At 45.9% G+C, this 22,418-nt stretch overlaps 1 protein-coding gene across 1 annotated transcript in view; it reads left to right on the top strand.

Moving 5' to 3' along the window:
* Positions 1-22,418, top strand: part of Galnt10 (polypeptide N-acetylgalactosaminyltransferase 10) — a 236,241-nt gene that overhangs the window by 121,846 nt on the left and 91,977 nt on the right. The window contains exon 4 of the mRNA XM_048782909.1: positions 15,281-15,447. Coding sequence (XP_048638866.1) covers positions 15,281-15,447 — 167 coding nt within the window. The remainder of the gene's footprint in view (positions 1-15,280; positions 15,448-22,418) is intronic.

The following is a 22,418-nucleotide window of genomic DNA, read 5'->3' as shown; positions in this document are numbered from 1 at the left end:
TTGAATGGGTTTAGGGGAAGAGGAAGTAATGACTCAAAGATAAGAGCAATTATCCGTTCTCTCCCTTCATTAAGATGGTTTTGGGGGGCAGCTGGTGATATGACAAGCAGAGACTCTCAGTTCAGGAGCACTGTTACCTGGAACAGAACACCAGGCACTTCTGATTCTTTTGGAGGTAAGGGGTGGGGAGGGAGTAAGGAAAGGGGTAACCAGGGATTGAACTCAGGGGCACTAGACCACTGAGCCACATCCCCAGCTCTATTTTGTATTTTATTTAGAGACAGGGTCTCACTGAGTTGCTTAGCACCTTGCTTTTGCTGAGGCTGGCTTTGAACTCATGATCCTCCTGCCTCAGCCTCTGGAGCTGCTGGGATTACAGGAGCACACCACTGTGCCCGGTGGCACTTCTGATTTTAAGTCCCCTTCTCCACGCCTTTCCTGGAGGAAGATATGCAGGGTCCTTTCCATCCTCGCTGCCCCTACACTCACATCCTCAATCTTCCTGGTAGCAAATGGCAGCAATTTTGTGTATAACTCTCCAGTTTCTCCTTTGCTTATGCAGCATGCGTAGACTTATAAGTGCAGTTTTGAGTTTTGTTTTGTTTTATTTTACAAAAATGTGGTTGTATGGTAACATTTCCGTCCACAAGTAGCTTCTTTCACTTAGTAGACTGCAGTCACCTTTGCAAGACATTTCTAGCAGCCGTGTGATCTGTTCCGCGGCTCCTTGATGGACGGGCGAACAGGTTGTTTCCGGCTCTTTGCCTCCAGAAACTGTGTGGCGAGGCACCCTGGAACACTGATCTTTACAATTTATTTCATCTTTTCTCCTCTTTCATGAATTATTGAGTGTCTTGATATTAAAGTCCATTTCTTCCTAAAACTGTTGGCCTGGCAGCTGACACCCACCTGGAATCTGAGATGTGGTCTTCATGGTTGTTAATTCCCACCTTCCATACTATATTGTTTTTTTAAAATATCTTTTTTAATTTATTATTTTTTTAGTTGTGATAGACATTTATTTTATTTATTTATTTGTGCTGCTGAGAATCAAACCCAGTGCCTCACACATGTCAGGCAAGTGCACTCCCGCTGAGCCCCAGCCCCAGCCCCCATGCTATATTCTTATCAGAACTCCTCCTCCTTGCTCCAGCCTTTGTTTAAAGATTGAGTAGGCAGAATACATTGTATGTTGTGTCTTTAGGAGGAACAAACATTTTATCCTATGGGATGGAAATGACAAGAGATTTGATTGGATTTTTTAAAATGTGTTATTTTTATCAACATCTTAAAACCAGATAAAAGCTGAATAAAGAGGTTTCCAAAATTTAGCATCACAGGGGTAGGAAAAGACAGCACAACCCAGGCGTCTTTAAATACTGCTTGAATCTGTCGTCTCTGGCTCAGGTTGGCTGGTGCGGGCCAGGTGATGACCTGGCAGCACTGAGGTCCATGGTCAGCAATAGTATTAATGGTGACTTCTGGTTTTCTTTAGCTGTCTGTTGAGAAGAGAGAACAGCAGGTGGGTTCGGCTGGCTCTCAGCAAAGCTTTCCCAAGTGGAAAAGGGCCTTCACAAAGAGGTCTATCTTGGCCCGTGTTGTCACAGTCATTTTCCAGTTCCTCTTATTCCAACGGACTGTGTTTAAGAGGAAGCCAGTGCCTGCCTAGAACCCAGAGAAGGGCAGAGAAGAGCTGAGAAGCCAAGTGCCCACTGAGGGAGGAGGCTGAATGTTGGTATGTGTCAGAAAAGGGCTTTCCATGTGTATCTGGATCGGGGTTGAGGGAAAGGGGACTTTCCCAGGCCTTTTAATTTTTTATTTTTGAGATAGGATCTTGCTAAGTTGTTTAGGCCCTTGCTAAGATTCTGAGGCTGTCCTCCAAACTATGATCCTCCTGCCTCAGTCTCCCAAGATGATGGGATTACAGGTGTGCACCATCAAGCCTGGAGATGTTTATAACTTCTCTTTAGTCGACTTCTTGGGGTTCTAGTGTCCCTGGGACATTGTCTTTCTGACAAAGTTGTTATTATAAGGGACTGTCCTTTTTGCAAAACAGAGAAGGGAGATCTCAGAATTCTGAACTTAAATCATTTGTTGGAAAATAATCTACACAGTGGCCTCTACAGAGTGGAAACCGGTCTTATGTGCCAGATGCTGTACCAGACACATTCATATATAGTACTTCTTTCATTCTTTCTGACAGTCTCAATAGGAAGGACTTCTATCCCTATTGTACCTAAGTGGAAACTGAGACTCACTTTCCCAAGCTGGCTGCTAAGTGACAGAAGTGGACTTTGAACCCGGATCTTGCCAAGGTCTCTTCCTCCCATGCCCCGCCCTCAACACACCTACAGTTGCATCCTCTCTTTTAACCCTGGATGGAGGGCCACTGTCTGCAATGTGGATGAGCTGTCTCACTCTGTGGCCTTGGGAAGATCCCTCCCCTCCTGCCTCAGTCCCCTCATCTGTAAACCCAGGGGCACAGACGGGATGAGAGTCAGCCCTTGCAGCCTTAACGTGCAGTGGTTCCCCCTGACTTCTCAGGCTGAGCTGTGCACGCAGCCTGGGAACACTAGCTGGCTGTCTGTTTTATTTATCAGCCCAAAGAGTTCCTGGCTTCTGTCACCCCCAAAACACACAGGCCAGTGGAAAATCTACAAACCTTTCTCGGCTGCAAAGGAAGGTGTGTTGGATTGGGTTCCCATGATGAGATGCCAAAATTGTGCCCACTTCCAGAAGATTGTTTATCTAGGAGTCCAAGCATTGGACGCTTTCAAACAGCAGAGTCTCTCTAGAAGAAATTTTAAAGTGATTATTCCTTTAAAAAAGAAAGAACTCGCTCTTGTAACCACTGAAGAACAATTTGCAATAATGTGCAGAGGATAGAGTGTGTACTTCGGGAGTCTATTCATGATGTCATGTGGACCAGTTGGCACAGTATCGACAGGGCACATCATGCAGAATAATGGTGTGTCCCCCAGTCTCGGCGTCCATGACCCAGAAGCCCAGATTTCCATGTTAGTGAGATTTCTGAAGTTTAGAACTCTTAATTCTAAAAGAATTCAATTGTCTTTAAAATGAAAAAGAAAAAAAATGAACTAACTTTAGTGCAAACTTAGATGCTTGCTTTTGGTTTTTCATGCAGGGAATAGGTTTAGGGACAGGATAGACTTCCAGGGTTTCCCTGTCACGTCATGTACTGGGGCTTCCCACATGAGGAGCCAAGGGCAATAAAGGGAGGCCGGGATGTTGTTAAGTTGGAATTGTAAAAAGTCCAACAGCCAAGCTCTCAGAGGTGGGGCTGTGGCAAACCAGGCCTCCCAGTGTCTAAAATGGAAAGATCCTTCCAAGAATGGATTCCACTATTAAGAGGCCATCGTACCTCTCTGTGTGACTCTGTCTCTGCTTCCCTCATTAACTCTGTGACTCTTTTCCCATACATGAAGGTCATAGCCTCAAGGAAGAGAATTAAGTTGGCCTGGTGAATGCCATCTGGACACAGTCTTCGTTCAAGGCCATTGACACCTGGCAAGTCAATGCCCTTGGGTGAGGGCTCCATTCTGCCCAGTAGCTGTAGCCAGGGACAGGGCAGTCCTAGGGCCCACCCTTTGGGCTCTTCCTCAGCAAGGTCATTCTGTCAGAAGGAAAGGCATGGGAAGGCAGGCCCCATGTCTGAACCGACTGGCTCAGAGTTTCCTTTTTGGACCAAGATGGGGTGAGATGCCCCACCATATCCCTTCCCAGTCACCTTTCAGCCCACACATGCAAATCTCCTTTATAAAGGAGGAAACTGAGGCTTGCAGAGGTTGGTAATCTGCCCAAGGTTGTGTGGTTAATAAGCGATCTCTTTGGCACCAGCCATACCAAACTGTTTCTGATAAATGGGAATGAGCACAGAATGAATGAATGCAAATGAGCATGGAATGGACATCCACAAGCATTCTTAGGGCCCCCCATTTCTCCCAGGGGGTTTTCAGTTGCTGAATTCATCAACACCCCCTGCAGAACCCACTGTTCTAGGCTGCATGGCTCAGCCCCTCCCAGACCTAGAAGACAGGCAGCCCTCAGAACATGGTGACAGATGCCAGTTCCTTGAAACTGTCTGATTTAGATTTGTTGTTTACATCCGGGGTCTCCAAAGGGTTTTCTCTTTGTGTTGTGACTAAAGGAGGAGCCGGCCACACCCCTGGCTGACACCAGCTGGCCAGGTGTTCTGGTCACATCATCTCCTCTGAGCCCCCCTCCTTACCTGGAAAGCAAGATCACTGCCCAGGCCCCTTCCCGCTCCAGTTCCACCCAGCAGCCACCGGAGGCCTGCTCGCTGCTGGCAGGGCTGGGCGTGAGGGGGTGCCCCCTCCCCCCAGGCTCATCTCCAGGCTGTTTCATTCTGTCTCACATCACAGCTATATGCAGGCAGGCAGCAGAACACTAATAATTTATTAGCTTTATATTATTTGTCTGCCTCCTCCCCTCCCCCACTGGACTCCTCCTGAGGGACAGGGACAGCAGCATGGTCCTCATGTTGTAATCCCAGGGCTCAGCTCAGGGCATCCCGTGGGAGGTGCGTTTCTTGAAAGCAGGAATGACTGAGAGAGTGAGGAATGGGCTGTCAGAGCCGGGTGTGGGCTCAGGCCCAGGCGTCAAGACTGTGATTCGAGTCCAGAAGAGCAGAGCGTTGGCTGAAGCCTTTCTGAAGCCCTGGGCCCTCTCTTGGGGTGGCCAGCCCCGATTCAAAGGGAAATGGAGTCAGGAGCCTTCTCTGCTGAGTTCTCGCCACCTCACTGGCCAGAGACAGCCACTCCTCTCTCCATGTGACAGTTTAGATGGGCCGTCTCACCTGGCATTGGTGACATTCCTCTGGGGTCACCGTCCCCACATCCTGCTCCCTTAGGCACATGAGTGTCAAGGTTGTTCAGCCAACTTGCATAGATGGTGCCGCGTGCTGAGGAACTGGATGAGTGTTATGGTTCCTTTAAAGATGATTGATCATCCTGTCTCAGGGTTGACTCAGAGAGATTATTTTTGAAATGCTTCCTTTGTATTTTGACTTCTTTTATAGCCAGCATTAAGCCCTGAGGTGTATGTTCAGGGCTAGTGTATTAGATTCGTCTTTGTTTCCCAAGAGCTCAGAATCCTTAAGGAATATTAAATTGGGGAACTCACTCACAATGGAGCTCAGTTATCTCCCAGTCCTCCTGCGGCCTCCAGGACCTTCTGTCCAGGTCACTTTCTCCTCATCAGTGAGCCAGCAAAGTTCTCCTATGGCAGAAGAGAGAAGCCACCCCTTCGGATCAGAGGTGTCCCTTGGGGACATTTTTTGTCTCCTTGTCCTTCAGAAGCCATCACTAGATCCAAAAGAAATTGATTCAACTGACAGGGTTTCAGGATTGTCCAGTTATATCAACAGGACTCTTTTAGCTACAAGTGACAGAAATCTAACTCAAACTGATTTAAGAAAAGAAATGTATTGGTTCACATAATGAAAAAGCCAGGGGCAGACTTTGGCTTCAGGCACAGCTGGATCCAGGTTCCCATGGATGCCAGTAGGCATCTCTCCAGCTCTTGGCTAAGGTTTTTGGTCTGTTAACTTCATTCAGAGGCAGAGAACAATCATAGCTGCAGGCAGGCCAGATTTATACCCTCCCAGGTTCAGTTTCACCAGAATAGAGCTAACTTCTCTCCCAGTCCTCCCAGCAAAGTTTTATTCTGATTTACAAGTTCCCACCCCTGAACCAGTCACCGTGGATAAAGAGGGGTGTTGCTGTGCCTTGACTGAGCCAGGCTCCCTTGCCCAGCCCTAAGGTGAGGGAGGAGTTGGCTTCACCCAAACCCAGGTCCAACTGAGGGACAGGAGAGTCCCCAAGGAAAATCAGGATGCTGTCACCAAAAGAAAGGAAAGGATAGCAGAGCAGGCACCCAAGCCGGGCCCACTGCATCAGTCCAGCTCCCTTAGTGACATGAGAGGACACTGATCCAGCAAGAAGACTGGCTTGTGATAATGGCAGAGCAAAAGCTGGAAGCTGGGATTTCATACTCTTTCTCGGTTTCCTTGGATTTGAGGTTTTAACCATTCACTCTTGTTTTTGCTTATAAATTAACAGCACTGACAAATTGTTCCTGTGAAAATATTGGAATGTGTTAGGGATGGATGGACTTAAATCTGGACTCCATCCCTTACCAGCTGTTTGACCATAGGCAAGTTTCATGACTTCTCTGTGCCTTGTTTGTTCCTCGTTGTAGTGAGATCATAATAGTCCATCCCTCTTAAGACTATTGTGAGCACAAATGACTTAGTGCATATTTAAGTGCCTATGACACTGCCTGGCTTATTAGAAATCCTCTACCAATGTTTTTATTGTCATCGTTATCATCTACTTTATTTTTAATTGCATTAGTATTTAATAGTTTAAATTGTTCATCCTTTTCACAATTTCCCCTTCTGATGGACATTAGCTTTGTTTCTTCTCACTGTTGCAGACAGTAACTCAGCAAGCATCCCCCACTGAGCCTCCTGTCCCCACGCTCTGCTCTCCTGACCGAACTTTACCCAATCGAGGTTGAGATCTGGTCAGAATGAAGCAAAGGCTAGTGGACAGGCTCCTGCCGGGGGTGAAATGTTTTTCATGCAAATCTTAGTTGTTAGACTCTGAACTCTGTCTCTTCTTTTATAATGCCACTGGGGGTCAGAAACATTGAGCCTGGCCCGGCACAGTGGTGCACATCTATAATTCCAGTGGCTCAGGAGGCTGAGGCAGGAGGGTCGCAAGTTCAAAGCCAGCCTCAGCAACCTAGTGAGGCCCTAAGCAACTCAGCAAGATCCTGTCTGTGAATAAAATACAAAAAGGGCTGGGGATGTGGCTCAGTGATTAAGCGCCCCTGGGTTTAATACCTGGTACAAAAAAGAAAGAAATATTGAGCCTAGCCTAGTTGGGGAGGGGACTGCAAATGGATGTTGGGCATGTGCTGGAAATTTCACAGGTCACCACTTCCACCCTCTGTGGGGACCTCAGTGGCATTGCTGTGCCTGCCTCCACCCCCAGCAGTTCTCCAGGCTTCCCAGGAAGCCATGCTGCATCTGGAAGGCCACAAAGATTTCCGGATGGGCAGAGCAGAGGGAGCACACAGGAGTCCATGTGCTGTGTGCCACACTGAGGAAATGAAGACGTCTGTGCAGATAAGGAAACAGACATGTGCCCCAGATGTTGAGCAGAGGTCAGCCCTAGAGCATAGGCGTTCCTCCACACACAACAGCCCAGTAAGTCCAGAGTAAATGGAAAATATCATAGCAGAACTTAAACTATACTACAGAACTATAGTAACAAAAACAGCATGGTATTGGCACCAAAATAAGCATGTAGACCCATGATACAGAATAGAGGACACAGAGACAAACCCACATAAATACAGTTATCTCATGCTAGACAGAGACACCATGAACATACATTGGAGAAAAGATAGCCTCTTCAACAAATGGTGCTGGGAAAACTGGAAATCCATATGCAGCAAAATGAAACTAAACCCCTCTCTCTGACCATGCACAAAACTCAAAGTAAACCAAGGACCTAGGAATTAAACCAGAGACCTGCGCCTAATAGAGAAAAAAGTAGGCCCAAATCTTCATCAATCAATGAGGTAAAGAGAGAGCCTACATTTTGGGAACAAATTTTTACCCCTCACACATCAGATAGAGCACTAATCTCTAGGGTATATAAAGAACTCAAAAAGCTAAGCACTAAAAAAATAAATAACCCAATCAATAAATAGGCCAAGGACCTGAACAGACACTTCTCAGAAGAGGATATACAATCAATCAACAAATATATGAAAAAATGTTCAACATCTCTAGTAATTAGAGAAGTGCAAATCAAAACTACTCTAAGATTTCATCTCAGAATGGCAGTTATCAAGAATACAAACAACAATAAATGTTGGAGAGGATTTTGGGGGGGAAAGGCACACTCATACATTGCTGGTGGGACTGCAAATTGGTGCAATCACTCTGGAAACCAGTATGGAGATTCCTTAGAAAACTTGGAAAGGAACCACCATTTGACCCACCTATCCCACTCCTCAGTCTATAAGCAAAGGACTTAAAATCAGCATACTATAGTAATGCAGCCACATCCATGTTTATAGCAGCTGAATTCACAATAGCTAAACTGTCAAGCAACCTAGATGCCCTTCAATAGATGAATGAATAAAGAAACTGGTATATATACACAATAGAATATTATTAATCAGCATTAAAAGAAAATAAAATTATGGCATTTGCAGGTAAATGGATGGAGTTGGAGAATATCATGCTACGCAAAATAAAATGGGGTTTGTACTACCTAGTTAGAGAAAAGGAAGCTCAAAAAAAAAAAAAAACAAAGGCCGAATGTTCCTGATAAGTGGATGCTGGTCCATAATTGGGGCCCCCCCCACCAGGGGAATGGAGGAACTGTGATTGGGCAAAGGGGAGGGTGAGGAGGGGACATGGGGGTATGAGTGGAATGAGGTGGACATTATTACCCTAGGTACATGTGTGACTGCCCATATGGCACAATGCTACATGGTGTACAACCAGAGCAATGAAAAGTTATGCTGCAATTGTGTACAATGCATTAAAATGCATTCTGCTGTCATATATACCTAATTAAAATAAATAATTTTTTTTAAATGGATGTGATGCACCTTCCCCACCGAAATCATAGCTTAGCAGCACAGTACACTGCACAGCATTGGTGATTCTTCCTGGAGACCACATGGCCAACTGGGAACTGGGGATCACCATTGCTGCCCAGCATCACAGGAGGGCATAGAACTTTGTCACTCGCCCAGGACACAATCCAAATTCAAAATGGGAAGGAAAGTTTCCACTGGACTCACATCACTTTTTACCATCGTAAAGTCAAAAAATTGTTAAGCGAAACCATCAGAAGTTGGGAACCATATGTATTTGCTGTTGTTATCCATTTTCCTTTGAACCTTTCTATGTCTTCCAGATTTTGTGCTGAACAGTTTGTCACCTAGAAACCACAAAAATGCAAATATTATTTTAAATAAACACAATTGGGATTTGATATCTGAATTGGGCTCCATTTTCTTCATCCGGAAAATGGAGTTTGTATTGCCTAGTTAGAGAAAAGGAAGCATGCTCTACAAACCATCAGGCTTGGGGAGGCGAGAATGGTCCTTGCCTGGTCACTATGGTAGCCATCCCCAGCCCTTTGCAATAGGAGCAGTGTCCAAGTCCCCCTCCTGGAGACCACCTGCACTGTGGCTACTTCCCAAGGCATCTGGGCGAAGAACTTCATCTTGTTTATCATACACAAAAGCCCTGGGCATACTCTCTCAGTGTTAGGATCTCAATTCACAAGGTACAGACAAGTATTCCATGGAGCTGGCAAGATGAGGCGAATCTGGGGTGGGTGATGGCCTCTATCTTCCCCCATGTCATCCCCCGGTCCCCCATCTGCTGCCCTCTGAGAACTAATAAGAGAATGAGAAACCAGGCTTTGCCTGGGCTCTACCAGGAAGGTGGCCTGTGGGCAGATGTGCCGAGCCAGACTCTGCTGGATTCTGAAGAGAAGGATTTGAGAGTGTGCTGCAAATTTTTATTTAAGCAAAGGGCTTCTACTAAGCTGGGACCAAACTAATGAGTAGTGCTCATGGCAAAAGTCGAGTTGCAATTTTGTGTTTATTTAGTGACTGAATGATTGGATGGATAGGAGAGGGAAAGAAACAGTAGATTATAAAGATACACAGAGAGAGGGGGAACAGGTTTAGGGCTGTGATCCAAGCTGAGCCTTTTATTTGAGTTCTGAGTAATCTTTAATTCCATGATTGAATTAAATTAGAAGTGAACTTAGTCCATTGTGGCTTTATTTACCTCCCTTAATGTGACTGGTGTTCCCCTATCTCCTGGCAGTCCGTGGGGCCCTGGGGTTGGACAGAGCCAGGGCTCTCTGTTGGAAAGAGCAACGTTATTGTGCCTCACAGGTGGACTCCCGGCCACTGATTGCAGCTTCCCCTCCCCCCAACCTGCTTCAGTCAAGCAGACCTCCTGTGAAATTGGTTGGAAGGCAGGAGCTTTTATAGAAAGCTAGATAGTGCCTGTCTTTCTCGGCCACAGAGGACTCAGCCAAGTAAAGGGAAAGGGACTTTTAAGAAGAGGTGCTTTCATTTATTTGTAAAAGCCGACATAATGAAGCAGAAGGTTCCCAGAGAAGTCTGGCTGACATGATCAAAGGGATTAGAGAGGAGGGGAAAGGAACCAGGAACCAGGGAGGGCTTCCTGGGGGCTGGATAAGAACCATCCAGCAAGATGGAAGAGCGGGAGGAGACATGAAAGAAGTCGGGGAGCCCCCAAAGGGAAGAGTGACTGCTCACCCATGGTTCTGGGCTGTTAGTGTTGGGGTCCAGTTCACACAGGTACAGATGAGCTCCCTGCCAGACCCCAGGGCTCCTTCCTGCCAGAGCTGGAAGGGTGACCTCCAGGGAGGTGTGCTTCCCTTCCCTCGGGGCCTCTAGCAGAGAGAGAGTTGAAAGAAGACCAGGGACCCTGACCAGTTTTCCCCTTCAGTATTNCCCCCCCCGCCTTGGGTCTCTGCCTTCTGCCAAATGGGATGGTGAACCCCACCTTGCCTGCTCTCTGGGCTCTGGGGTCATGGGTGTCAGCACGGTGGCTGGGAGCACAGGCTCTAGGATAGACACCCAGCATCAGATCCTACCTGTTTCTGTTTGTATGACCTTAGGTAAGTTTCCACGACCTCTCTGTGTTGCAGGTTTCATCTTTTGTTTGTTTGTTTGTTTGTTTTTGGTTTGGGCACTGGGCATTGAACCCAGGGGCCCTCAACCACTGAGCCACATCCCCAGGCCTTTCTATTTTTTATTTTGGGATAGGGTCTCACTGAGTTGCTTAGAGCCTTGCTGAGTTGCTGAGGCTGACTTTGAACTTGCGATCCTCCTGCCTCAGCCTCCCAACCTGCTGGGATAACAGGCGTAGGCTACATGTTTGTTGAAGTGGGGAGGGTATAGTGCCTTCCTGGGAATTTTCTGTCATTTTTATAGTGAATGGACATTATTCTCCCTAGAGTCCCTCTTCAGCTGATGTGCCCATCCCCAGGCTGTCGAGAATGTGGGCAGGGGGCAACTCAGGGTCCTCCTTCCCACTGGGCATTGCCCTTGACCACAAGGAGCAGATTTGCTTAAGGTTTCACTCCCTCTCAATGCCTAGTTCATGCTTGGAGAGAAAGGCTAGGCCCTAATCTCAATCTAGACAACTTGGGAATGTTCCAGACTCCAGCGCCCCTGGTGAAATGTACTGGGGCTCAAATGTGACCTTTCCTTCTTCCTCCCTCACCTGCCTCTCTCTCGCTTCCTTACAGGGGTATCTCCCCAGAGTCCTCCCCAAGAAACCGTCTACACACAATTCTTCTCCTTGGAGCTGTTCCCAGGGAACCCATTCTACCAGTCCTAAATGTGAATATTTTAGGACAGTGAATTGAGATCGCTTGTTAAAATGCAAGTTGCTGGGCTCCACCCATTCGTGGGGTGGGGTGGCCAGACAATGCTTCTCACAAGCTCCCAGGTGATGCTGAGGCTGCTGGTCCAGGTAGAACCTGAGAAGCACTGTTTAGAAGCTCAGTAGCTTTCCTCCTTCCATCCCTCTTCCCTCCTAAAGCTAAATAATAAAAATTATTATGAAGTAAATAATTAAGCTTTCTCTCTGTAAAATGATCTTGGTATAACCAAATGAACTTGCTTATTGTTCTCTGAATTTAACTTACCCACTTCTTTAAAAAACAAAACAAAACAAACAAACAAAACCCCTGCAGCCCTCAAGGCGTGATTTCCGTGATATAATACTAAATGAAGATGACAAGCTAAATATTGTGGCATGTGACCATGCACTCAAAAGAAAATCAAGGGAATAACAAGGGAATTTACACAGGTAGCTGCTTATAACCACAAAGTAAAATGGGACCCAGGAAGGAAGAGCCAAACAAGGTAGAGGAGATTGGGATCAAAGCCCAAAAGCTTTGTATTATCTTTTTTTTATATATGATTTTGGAACCATGTAAATGCTTTTCATAATTACAAAAACAAGATTAGGCCAAAATTTAAAAGCAAAAAGGAATCCCTAAAAACAAAAAGCTAAATGAAATAAATGAACCCAACTGTGTATTGAAAAAGAACCATGCAGAGAGGAATTATTTAAGTAGCTTCAAAATATGAAATATGGAGGTGGGGCTATAGCTCAGTGGTAGTGTGCTTGCCTAGCATTTGCAGAGCCCGGGGTTCAATCCTCAGTACCAAACAAAACAAAACACAAAATTTGACTGAATATTCCTAATGAAATATACCTTACAGACAAAAAAAAAAATCTGTAATAATATTGTCACCAATAATATTGGTATTGTTTTCCTGAAACTATTGTATGTTGTACAAAAAAGTCAATAAGTTATATTAATGTTAACAATCTAAATTTTTAGCAAAAGGAATATAATATATAAAACCAGAAAAAAGACATCACAGGGAAACTATAGACCAAGATCCCTAATTAATATAGGTACAAAAATCCTCAACAAATTACAATAAAACCAGATTCAGCAAGGATTATATGCCATGGCCAATAAGGTGTCCCAGGAATGCAAGGTTGGTTCCACATATGGAACTTAATCAATGCAATAAACCATATGAATAAGGATAAAATCCACATTATCATCTCAGTAGATGCCAATAAAAAGCATTTGACAAAATGCAACGCTTTTTCAGAATAAAAATACTCAAAAAACTAGGAATGTAAAGGCACTTCCTCAACCTAACAAAGGGCATGTATGGAAAGCCCACACAAACATTATACTTAATGGTTGAAGACTGAAAGATTTTCCCCATCGGATCTGGAGCAAGATGTCTGCTCTCACTATTTCTATTAACATTGTGCTGGAGTCTCTAACCAAGACAATTAAACAAGAAAAAAATAAATAAAAGCTGTCTAGATTGGAAAAGAAGTGAAACACTATTTATAAATGTCATTTTATTAATTTTATATATATATATATATATATATATATATATATATATATAAAATTAATAAAATTATGTGTATGCATATGTCTATATATGTACATAGAATACCCCCAAGGAATTTATAATGGATGCACCACTTGCTTTGAAGAAGTTACCAGAATATCTTATCAAATTATCTCAAGCCTCTAGATCTAACTCTCAGTTTACAGAAGGAAGACAGAAGAACATATTTTTAAACACTACAGAGATACAAGCAGCAGAATAGAGACTTCAGGAGATATATAGTGTTTCTTAAACAACTTTTAAGGGAAAAGGAGGCAACTTATATAAAAGAGAGTTAGCAGACACATCAGCTAAATGCAATATACAGACTTTCTTTTGGTTCAATTTAAACAAACCAATTGTAAAAAAGACATAAGACCAAGGAAATTTTAACACCAGCTAGATATGTTATTAAGGAAAGATGTTAATTCCTTTGGGCGTTTTAGTGATTTTGAATGCCCCCAGGGGGCAGGGCCTTCCCCCTCCAAGCTTTCCTTGTGGCTGGTGGAGAGCAGATACCAGGAGGGGGCTGAGCCAGTGAAGCCCAGTTTATTCTTCCAAGAGCATGGATGAATCATTTCTCCTCAAAATTGGTTGTATGTAAGATAAGATAAAAACAATTTTTTTTCCTCTACTACTTAACAGACTCAATACAGGATACTTCTGTGACCAAATATGTGGGCTTCTCCCCCCACCCCACCCAGCAATAAGCAATTCTCTGACACCAGTTGAGTGTCCCATGATTCAAATCAGTTCTGACACTGTCTGTCTGAGTTAGTCAGATCCCTCAGGCCAGGGCTTAGTCTGTGACTGGCCTCACTTCTCGTGCCAGCTGCACATCCAGGCCTCAACCAGTTTTACATTATAGGTTCCCATGACCCTCTCCTTGGGGTTAATTATTTATTAGAAATACTCACAGAACTAAGGGAAATGCTCTTCCAGCTTTTTCTTATTATAAAGGATATTACAAAGAGTACAAATGAACATCCAGGTGAAGAGCTGTCCCGGCAAGTTCTCGAGGATGGAGCCTGGAACTTCCACACCATCTCTGGGCACACCTCCTTCTCAGCACCTCCATGTGTTCCCCAACCCAGAGGTCCTCCAAATCCCTTGGTTCAGGATTTTATGGGGAATTCATTACCAGGCTTAATAGATTATTAACTCAGTTGCCTGCTCCTCTCCCCTTCATTGAGAATGGGGAGGTGGGGCCCAAAGTTCTAAGCTTCCAATCTTGGTGTGCCATTACCTGCACGGCGGTTAATTCAGGAAACTGGATGAGGGGCAATGGGGGATTAGAAATGACAAACAGACACACAATGAGAGGAAAAGATGGGGCCTGTTGGATCACTAAACCCTAATAGGAGATAGTGACCCAGAACAAGCTTAGCACATTTATTATATAGATTTTATCATTAAAGGAACCAAGGTCATAGGTATGAGCAGCCCAATAATGACTATCATAACTTTCCAACCCTGGGCAGCTGGTGTCTAAACCTCAAGGTCAAGAACTTGGCTGGCACAGAACCTCCTATTGAACAGGGCGTCACTATAGCAACTGGGCTATCTTTAATCACCTTCACACTGAAAGTTGTAAGGAGAGGCATTGCCTCTGTTTGCAGGACAGCTCAAGAATCACAATTTAGTCACTGCTCCCAACAACGGTGTGATCATTCTAGTGACTAGCCCCCTCCTGGAGCCCATTAAGAGTTGCCTCATTAGATCAAAAGCTGCCCCCATGACCCAGGAAATTCCAAGGGAGTTAGGAACTCTGCGTCAGGAACCGGGGTCAAAAAACAAATATTGAAGGAAGATTCTCCTATCACCTCTATTGCTCAGGACATTGCAAGGGTTTTAGAAGCTCTGTGCCAGTAACCAGGAACACAAACCAAAACGTACATACTTGTTGTTATAAATCACAACAACCGAGGTAGGGAAAGGGACCAGGGCATTACTGAGGACTTACCTCCACAGGGAATCAACACTCACACAAGGCCAGGGGGTCTGTGATCCACATCCCTATGCTGTGTGGGCCGGGAGTGGTGGCAGGACTTTGGATCTAAGCTGAAGAGGGTTCCATGGTGGCCGCAGTCTTCCCAGTTGGTGCTCATTCACTGACAGCTGGAGAGGCAGCAGGGTTTGCAGAAGCCCAAGCCCAGGCCTGAGTTCTCTTGGCAAGATGAGAGCTGACCCAGTCCTTTGCCTCTCCTGTGTCTCCTTCCAGCTGCAACAGCAAACGCTACCTGGAGAGGCTCCCCAACACCAGCATCATCATCCCCTTCCACAACGAGGGCTGGTCCTCTCTCCTCCGCACCGTCCACAGCGTGCTGAACCGCTCACCCCCGGAGCTGGTGGCAGAGATCGTGCTGGTTGATGACTTCAGTGACCGAGGTAGGACCTGCCTCCCCCAGCCTCGGCTTCCCACACTCCCCCCAGTGACTCACAAAAGGGCTGGCACAGTTTCCCTTCTCTAGCGTATGCGCAACTACTTCTGAATGCTTACTACATTACTACATCCCTGCCAGGACTTTGCACCGTACACAAATTATCTCATTTAGTCCTCATAATGACCTATCAAATGGATCCTATCTTTATCCCCTTAATATCAGTTTAGAAATGCACAAAACTGCAAAGAACAAAACTTTGATTAACAATAGCTCAAACAAGTGAAAGATCCATTCACTTTCCTATCTCTTTCTCATACTAAGAGATTCAGGACCCTTCAACTGGCTGTTTGAGCCTGTTCTAAAAGAACCAGGCCTTTTCTCTCTTCTTGCTTCCTCATTCTCATGGTCACAAAATGGGCTGCTGAACCTCTGAAAGCTCTGCCTTTCAGGCAGGAGAAGGAGAAAGGACAAAGGATACACGTTTTGTCTTCTTATTCAGGAAAGTCTCCCCAAAGACTTTTGGCCAGAACCCTGACATCTGGTCGTCTCCATCTGCGTGGGTGACTGAGAACATGGGTGTTTTGTGTTTTGGTCTCTGCAGTAGAGGTAGGGGAGGGAGAAGTGGGACAGAGATGTTAAGTCAAGTCCCCTGTAGCCCTTGCTCTGCCACTTTACAGAAAATAGACCCAGGGAGGATAAGTGACTTAAACTTGGTCACATCGATCTTAGAAGGTAACTTGGCGATGGAGCCATGTCAGTCTGGCCCCAAGCACATAACTTAAACACATGCAGAGCCTCTTGGTTGTGATACTCCCTGTGGAATATCTTTCAGTTTGGGATTTGGGGGACACATGTGATACCAAAGATGAGATCCTAAAAAACCGCCCTCCAGCTGACAAGCTCCAGCTTGGTCTTTGCACCAAGGCCTTGACAGCTGCAATGGAGCCTAGAGACTCTCCTTCCTCTGCTCATGCCTCACAGAGGCACTAATAAGCCGCACAGGGGGGTTGAGCATGATCACAGTTGACAGTTTCAGGGGCAGCTCACCTGCCTGAGCCCCATTTTAATACAACTCTTGATTTCATGCCTAGCCCAGGGTCTCTGTTGTCACACACACACACAGCTCGGTACTTACCAGGCTGTAAAGTCTGCCCTGGCTCTTGACACACACTCTTTCTCATGGCATTCCTGACTTTTAACTCCATCACAGAAGAATTAAAATCCTTACCTGTGTAGATCATTGGTTTGTCATGTGTCTCCCCAACTAGACCATCCACTGTGTCCACCTAGTGCTGTCAGTGAGCCCCTGGATGGGAGTGTGCCTTCCTCACCTCAGTTTTTAGCAGAGGGCAGGGCCTGGCAATAGTTATGTCTCAGATCCTGCTCCTCCCACCTACTAGCTCTGCAGCCTTAACCCAGGCACCTAACATCTCTGTGCTCCTGTTTCCTAGTCTGTAAGGTGAACTGCAGTAGTGCCGACTACTCTTAGAGACTGTGGCTGCTACATGAGTTAGAGATGTAAAGTGCCTGGCACAGAGCAAACATTAAGAATAAACATTAAGCTTGCTACGATCCTATTGCTGGGATGATTTGTGGCTGGTTTGCAGGAGAGCCAGAGAAGAGTGCACAAACATGGAGATAAGGCACAGTCTCCCCTTCCTGAGGGTGAATGTGTTTTGCAAATTGTGAAGCACTAAAGGAATGGGCTGTCGCTCACCTTCCACCTTCCACTAAATCATGCCCCTGTCTCTTCACCCTAATAGTAGCCACCATTTAGGGGACCATTTGGATGTGCCAGTCCTATACTGTATCTTATTCTTGACAACCACCCTGGGGAAGCTTTGGGACCCCAGTCTCAGGTGAGGAGCCTGGGGGTTTTGCCACGTGCCTAGAATCACACACGCTGAGTGCCCATGGACGCCAACGGCCATGCTCTGTGGCTGCCCGGCGCTCCCTCTCTCCTGCTTTCCTTTCTCCAGTCTCCTCTCCCAGCCTCTTCCTTCTCCCAGTCTGCGCCCCACCCGCAGGCCAGGCACTCAGTGCCCGGCAGTGGACAGGAGAAGGTACGAGGGATCATGGCTCAAACGATGCACTGATTTTCTGCAGTGTGAACAGCCCAGTCCCTCGGGGCCCTGCTGAGCCTCCACTGGGGGTGGCTGCCTCCTCCCGGATCAGGCCAAGCTCCATCCCGCCCTGGATCCACATGCGCCGCGCCTCTGCCTGGGCACCTCTGCTCCGCTACTTTGACGCTGGCCCCTTGGACAATCCTGGGTTAAGCCCCGCCCATCTCCCATCTCGGGAGGCGGTTCTCCTGTATGATGACGCAGCTCTCGCAGCTCTCGCAGCTCTCGGGGGACCTCTTGTCCCTCCAGACTGTCGGTGGTCTAGAAGTAGATGACTAACAAACACGTGTGCCTTAGGGAATAAACGAGGGAAGAAAAGGAAGATGGCAGCTGTAGCCAACACAGAAAACCATCACCAGTGACAGGCGTCTGCAGCGTGGCCGTTCCTATGGTGACTGGTGCCGCCCACGTCTTCAAGCTTCAGGCCCCCTCTGCTTCAGCTGTTTTTCTGAAGCACTGGTTACCCTGATGGACCCCAGCACTGAGCAACACCCCATTGAGCACCCCAGGACATCTTCCAGATTAGAAACAAGCACTACTCCTTAACCAGTTAGAAAAGAGTTTCAATACCCTCTATGCGGATGGCTTGACTCTGCTCATTAGAGCAGCAGAGATCCCAGGTGTCTCAGGGAGCGCTGTGGTGGGGTGGCAAACCTCACAGGCACAGGTGTGTCCAGGTGCCTCTCCTGGCCTGGTCTTATTTGCTGTTTGAAAAAAGTGTTCCCTGGGAGGAGCTCTACTGCTTAAATATGTGTAAAGCCACATATTGGAACTCAACCTGCCCATTTTTCAGATGGGAAACCTGAGGCCTGGAACAGTAGACAGAAATAAGAGCACACAGCTAGCTGGTTGCAGAGGAAGGACAAGAACTTGTCCCTGGGCTCCTAGTGCAGCCCTGGCTCACCTGGTCTCAGAGGTTAGGTGACCCATCTGTAGAAGGGCATTGCTCCTTCCTGTTCCCAAGGACACTTCTCAATAAACTACTTTCCCATTGGAGTGAAGAGCTGACTTCTTGCTAAAACAAGCTCATTATTGGCTGCAGCCAGTCCAGGATTCTAATGGTCTGCACCTCTAACATCCCAGTTTCATTGACAGCCTGCTTGGTTGTAAAGATAACAACACAGCCCTCGCCCAAAAAGACTGTATCAAACTTGCCCGAGGGAAAAAAAAAATGCATGTCCTAAAAATGACATTCTCCCCATGCCTCTGTTTCTCCAGAGCACAAAAATATGAATTCAATGTGGTGCCATTCACACACCTCCTCTCTGAGAGGAGAACAAGCACGGGCCCGTTTCATAGATGAGAAGAGACCCAAGGCCCCTGACCACTGCCCTCTTCCAGAAATCAGGCCTGGATTCAGCAGAGAACCCTCTACCTCGCACCCCTCCGTCCTGCCCGTCAGCGCTCAGATTTTGCGACCTGCATTTTTCAGAAAAGGGATCATTATTCTTGTTCCAAGATGGAATTCTCAAGGCGGCTCTGGAAGAAAACTTACTCAGCAGTGATTGTTTTAAAAATGAGATTTGGGAGAAACGATTTCAGAATTATGGAGAGGCCTGTCTAAAGTACAGCAAATATGGGCCATCATGAAAGACGGATTTCTCTGGGCCCCGTGAGCAAAGGCCGCGCTGAGTTGAGATTCATAGATGCTAACTACAGGCTAGATTGGTGCTGCCAGGTGGAAGGCATTTTCCTCCAAAATGAGTCTCCCCCAGCACCCCCAGGGCAAGTAATTACAATTCAGCCGAGGGTCGAGACCTAGGCAGAAGACAAAATTGGAACAGATGAATTCTTGAAATAAGATCCAGAGCTTTGCACAGGCAGCATCAGAGACCAGAGTGGAGGCAAGCTCTGGCACCAGGTCACCCTGGCCAGGCTTGCAAATAGCAGGGGTCTCCAAAAGCTCATCGAATGTATAAGCTCTGCTTGGGATTAGGAGGACTTTCAGGTGATTTTGCACTGGTGGGAGACACAGGAAGGGCAAAGGCCAGTTTACCTTGCCCAGGTGGCCAATTTCTATTAGGAAAAGCAAGAGAGATTTTTTGATTGTTCCTTTTATTCTTCTGCTTCCCCCCCCCCGCCCCGTTGAACAGGATTGGTTTTCCAGAAAGATGGGCTATGTGGTCATGGAAAGGGTTGTTTCTGGGTGAGTGCGGACTGTCTGGGTTGATGAGGTTCAGAGGTGGGAAGCTGTGGTACGGATCTCTTTGATGGCACTTTCTATGGCTCTGTCCCCATCCACACACACACAGACAAACAGAAAGGTACACAGGGAAGGTTCCCCACAGGAAGTTCTCGAGGGGGTGTCTGTGGGACTTCTGAGAGGTCATAGGAGTGATTGGTGCTGGAGTGAGCATTGCCAGCCTGTCAACTCTCATGGTAGGGACACTCACTGAGGAACCAGGGTCCAGGGTCCCCTTCCCTGTCATGGCTCTTTGCCATGACTGCACTGTCACACCACACAGGTCATGGGAGCACACTATGGAAGCCCATTGCATCCTGTCCTGCTTTACATTTCACAGTCCCGCCCTGGACAATGCCCAGAAAGCATCTAGGCCTCATTTCTCACCACCTCTCCCGCAGCCTTAGTTTGCTTCCAGCACCACTATTGGAATGCCATCCCCCACTTCCATTTTATTAGTTGGGATCTTTCACCTTTTTCAAGTTTTGTACTGCTCAGATTTGTCTTGATTTATCAAAAAAATGCATATTTATATGTTCAACAATATTCATGAAATGACTCTCTTGTCAAATGCTGTGCTGGGTCCTGGGGATACTGGGGTATAAAATAGGCTCCTAGCCAGGCATGGTGTGCATGTAATCTCAGCAGCTTGGGAGGCTGAAGCAGGAGGATCGCAAGATCAAAGACAGCCTCAGCAACTTAGCAAGGCCCTAAGCAACTTAGCGAAACCCAGTCTCTAAAAAAAAAAAAAAAAGTTTAAAAGGCTGGGGATATGGCTCAGTGGTAGAGTGCCCCTGGGCTCAATCCCTGGTACTTCTACTACTAATAATAACAATAAAATAAAATAAAACCATAAGATAGGCTTCCCTCAAAGGCTTCCCTCCAGCTAGGGAGAGAGACAAGGTAAGGGACAATTATAAGACCGTGGAATGCCTGCTACCTGGTTGGGTCCAGGTACTGTGGAGCAGAGGTGATGGGGGAGACTTCCCAGAGAAGAGGTGGCTAAGCTGAATCTGAAGGGAGACATACATATTACTCCTGGAAAAGGGAAGGGGAGAATATTCCAAGCAGAGAGACAACACAAATTCAGGCTGAGAGGAAGTACGGACAAAGCCACCCATGACCTCACCACCTGGAGCCATTACTATGATATTTAAATAGTTAGATGCCACCACCCCATTTTTTAAAGGAATTTATTTTTAAGGCAGTTTAGGTTTATAGCAAAGCTGAGCTGAAAGTACAAAAAGCTATCATATACCCCTCAACACCACCACCCCCCCAAAAAAAAAAAAAACATAGACTGCCCGCATCAAAGACCCCATACCAGAGTGGAACATATGTTACAATTGATGAACCTACATCAACACATCATTAACCCCTAAAGTTCATAGTTTTATTAGGGTTCACTCTTGGTGTTATGCATTCTATGGGTATAGACAAATGTATAATGGCATGTATTCACCATAATAATATACAAAACAATTGCCCTCCCCTAAAAACCCTTCGTGATCCACCTATTCAGCCTTGCCTCCCCTAATCCCTGGCAACCCCTGGATTTTTTACTATCTCTGTAGTTTTACTGTTTTTCCAGATTGTATTAAGATTTGTGCAGCATGTATGCTTTTCAGATTGGCTTCTTTCACTGGTAATGGACACTTAAGTTTCATCTGTGTCTTGCCTGGCTTGAAAGCTCATTTCATTTTAGCACTAATATTCCATGGTCTAGATGTCTCACATTTATCCATTCACCTACTGAAGAATACCTTGATTGCTCCCAATTTGAGGCAATTATTAACAAAGCTACTATAAATATTTGTGTACAGGTTTTTGGGTAAACATAAGTTTTCAGTTCCCTGAGGTAAATGCCCAAGAGTGTAACTGCAGATTAAATGGTAACAGTAGCTTGGATTGCGTTTGAAGCATCAAAAGCTGTGATGTTAGTATGTTTACTTTTATAAGAAACCACCAAACTGTCTTCCAAAGTGCCTGTCCCATTTTGCATCCCTACCAGCAATGAACAAAAGTTCCAGTTGCTCCACATCCTCATCCAGCATTTGGCAGTGTCAGTATCTGGGATTATTGCTGTTCTAATAGATATATAGTAGTATCTAATTATTTTAATTTTAATTTCCTACTGACATATGATACAAAGCATCTTTTCTTATGCTCCTCTCTGTAACTTGCAAAGTTTGTTTCATTTCCTGTTGTTGTGGGGTTTTTTTCATTTTTGTTTTCCTAGTCATACCCTCCTAGTTCCCCTACAGTATCATCCCAACTGAGGTAACTAATGATGACAGTCTATACCTTCCAGACCATCCTGCACAATTGCTAATCTGTAACACCCTGTAATAATAGGAGCTCACATTTATTGAACTTCTATTATGTGCTTAGAGCATCTGCTCATTCATCATCACAGCTCATGGAAGGTTTCATAGCCAGGGTGGAAACCACTGGTCCCAATGATCTCTTTTATTTTTACTGTCAAATTTTTTACTGATGATAAAACTGAGACACAGAGAAGTTAGGTTGCTGATGGGTACTTGGCTCTAAGAGGCAGAGCTTTGATTTAAAACCATGAATTCTGATTCTAGAACATTCATTCATTCCTAATCTTCATACCTCTCTCTCTCTCTCTCTCTCTCTCTCTCTCTCTCTCTCTCTCTCTCTCTC

Source organism: Marmota marmota, unplaced genomic scaffold (genome assembly GCF_001458135.2).
Source record: "Marmota marmota marmota unplaced genomic scaffold, marMar, whole genome shotgun sequence".
In the NCBI taxonomy this organism is placed as follows: Eukaryota; Metazoa; Chordata; class Mammalia; order Rodentia; family Sciuridae; genus Marmota; species Marmota marmota.
This window is presented reverse-complemented; position numbering and strand designations above follow the sequence as displayed.